The sequence below is a fragment of the Myotis davidii genome, unplaced genomic scaffold, assembly GCF_000327345.1.
Source record: "Myotis davidii unplaced genomic scaffold, ASM32734v1 scaffold139, whole genome shotgun sequence".
Taxonomy (NCBI): domain Eukaryota; kingdom Metazoa; phylum Chordata; class Mammalia; order Chiroptera; family Vespertilionidae; genus Myotis; species Myotis davidii.
The window spans coordinates 1021676-1024003 of NW_006290686.1; the positions used below are offsets into that span (position 1 = coordinate 1021676).

Here is a 2328-nt window from a genome sequence, read left to right on the forward strand (position 1 = left end):
GTGGCATCTCCGTGTGCCCCCTTACAGGCAGCAGCTGCCCCAAAGTCTCTCCTCTGGGGAGCTGCACAGCTAGCCTCACACCAGGCCCCTCCCCGCACCCAGCACACATCTCCCTCAGCTGCCAGCTGAGGCCCTTAATCCTTGAACTGAGCCTAGATGAGAAGGCAGTCATCCCCACCTGACAGGTCACAAAGTCCGGGCTGAGAAAGGTGAACCTATCTAAGGTCACACAGAAGGGGCTAGATCTAGGTGGGTCTGCCTCCCTAGCGGAGGTCCCACATTGCTCCCCCTTCTCTGCGCACGGGGTCAAAGGCCCAGGGTCAAGCCCCTTCCCCTGGGAAGGCTCCCCTGACCAGCTCTGGCAGATAAGTGGTCCCTCCCATTTGCTCCAGCTCCCGGTGCATCCATGTCTGTCTCCTCACTTCATGACTGTCCCTGTGCCTGACACGGGGCGCAGAGGGGTCTCGGTGAGGTCCTGGACCCAGGATCGCTTAGAGCAGTGGTTCTCAACCTTCCTAATGCCACGACCCTTTAATACAGTTCCTCATGTTGTGGTGACCCCCAACCACAAAATTATTGCTACTTCATACCTGTAATTTTGCTACTGTTATGAATCGTAATGTAAATATCTGATATGCAGGATGTATTTTCATTGTTACAAATTGAACATAATTAAAGCAGAGGGATTAATCACAAAAACAATATGTAATTATATATGTGTTTTCCAATGGTCTTAGGCGACCCCTGTGAAAGGGTTGTTCGACCCCCAAAGGGGTCGCGACCCACAGGTTGAGCACCGCTGGCTTAGAGCCTGCAGGAGGAGCAGGACGTGGATGCCGCAGACTGTGCAAGGCAGGGACTGGGCCTCATTCTCAGCCTTTTCCCGGGGCCCAGAGCAGCGTTCAGCAGATCTTTGCTGAATGACAGATGGAGTGACTGTCCCTCTGCGCAGGCTGTGTGCTGGAGACACTCAGCAGGCACAGTCGGGCAGGGTGGGGCCGGTACACGGACACCCCTTCTGGCTGCCAGAGGGAGTCTGTGGAGAAGGGGCCACCAGGTCCTGGGGTGGGGAAACCAGAAGACAATCTTGCTCCAGCTAAAGTGAGGGGACTAGAATGGCCATGTCCTTAGGTCATCAGCGTGCCTGAGAATGACTTCTTCTTTGACTTTGTCCGACACCTGACAGACTGGATAAAGAAAGCACGGCCCGTCAAGGATGGTAACGTGAGGCTGGGTCCTGGGTGCATCCGAGGCCCAGAGCAGGGTGGGGGCTGGCCCAGTGTCATACCCAGAGGGTCTCCTCCGGGGCTGGTGCTGGGCATGGGCACATCTCGTCCTGGGACCTCTGGGTGACACCGGGCTGCCCTCTGCCGCAGGAATCGTGCCCTCGCTCACCTACCAGGTGTTCTTCATGAAGAAGCTGTGGACCACCACGGTGCCAGGGAAGGACCCCATGGCGGATTCCATCTTCCACTACTACCAGGTGAGCCCCAGCGCCGCTCTGCGGCTGTAGCCTCTGTGTGCGGCGTGCGGCCTGTGCGCCTGTGGAAGCGGAGACCTGTGTCCTTGCCGGGGCGGGGCTGTACCGGCACAGCCCTGGGGAGAGATTTGTCCTGCTCTCTCTTCTGGGATGCTCTTCTCTCAGGTCTCTTCCTCTTTACCTGCTGGGCTTTTGGATGTGGATTCCATCATCAGATGTGTCATTTTCTCAATTACACTTTACATTCAGTAGTATTTTGTATTAGCTCCAGGTGTACAGCATAGTGGTTAGATAGTCATATACAAAGTGTCCCTCCCGTCCAGCATTGTCAGTACCCACCTGGCAGCGTGCCTAGTTATTACAGTGTTATTAGCTTCCTATGCTGAACTTTAGATCCCCGTGACTATTCTGTAACCGCCAATCTGTGCCTCTCAATCCCTTCACCCTTTTCACCCAGTCCTCTAATCTCCCACCCCTCTGGCAACCATCAGTCTGTTCCTAGTATTTGTGAGTCTGTTTCTATTGGTTTGTTCTTTAGATTCCACATGTAAGTGAAATATGGCATTTGTCTTTCTCTGACTGCCTTATTTCACTTAGTATAATACCCTCATTCATGCTGTTGCAAATGTGTGAGGTTTTTTTGGGTGAGTAATATTCCACTGTGTATATGTACTACAGCTTTTTTATCCAATTGTCTACTGATGGGCACGTGGGTTGCTTTCAGAACTTGCTTATTGTAAATAACACTGCAATGAACATAGGGGTGCATATATTCTTTCAAATTAGTGTTTTGGGTTTCTTTGGATATACTAGACCCAGAAGTAAAATTGCTGGGTCAGAAGGCAGTT

The 2328-nt window shown here is 52.6% G+C and overlaps 1 protein-coding gene across 1 annotated transcript in view; it reads left to right on the top strand.

Moving 5' to 3' along the window:
• Nucleotides 1-2328, top strand: part of MYO7A (myosin VIIA) — a 104896-nt gene that overhangs the window by 94527 nt on the left and 8041 nt on the right. The window contains exons 43-44 of the mRNA XM_015563974.1: nt 1132-1219; nt 1377-1483. Coding sequence (XP_015419460.1) covers nt 1132-1219; nt 1377-1483 — 195 coding nt within the window. The remainder of the gene's footprint in view (nt 1-1131; nt 1220-1376; nt 1484-2328) is intronic.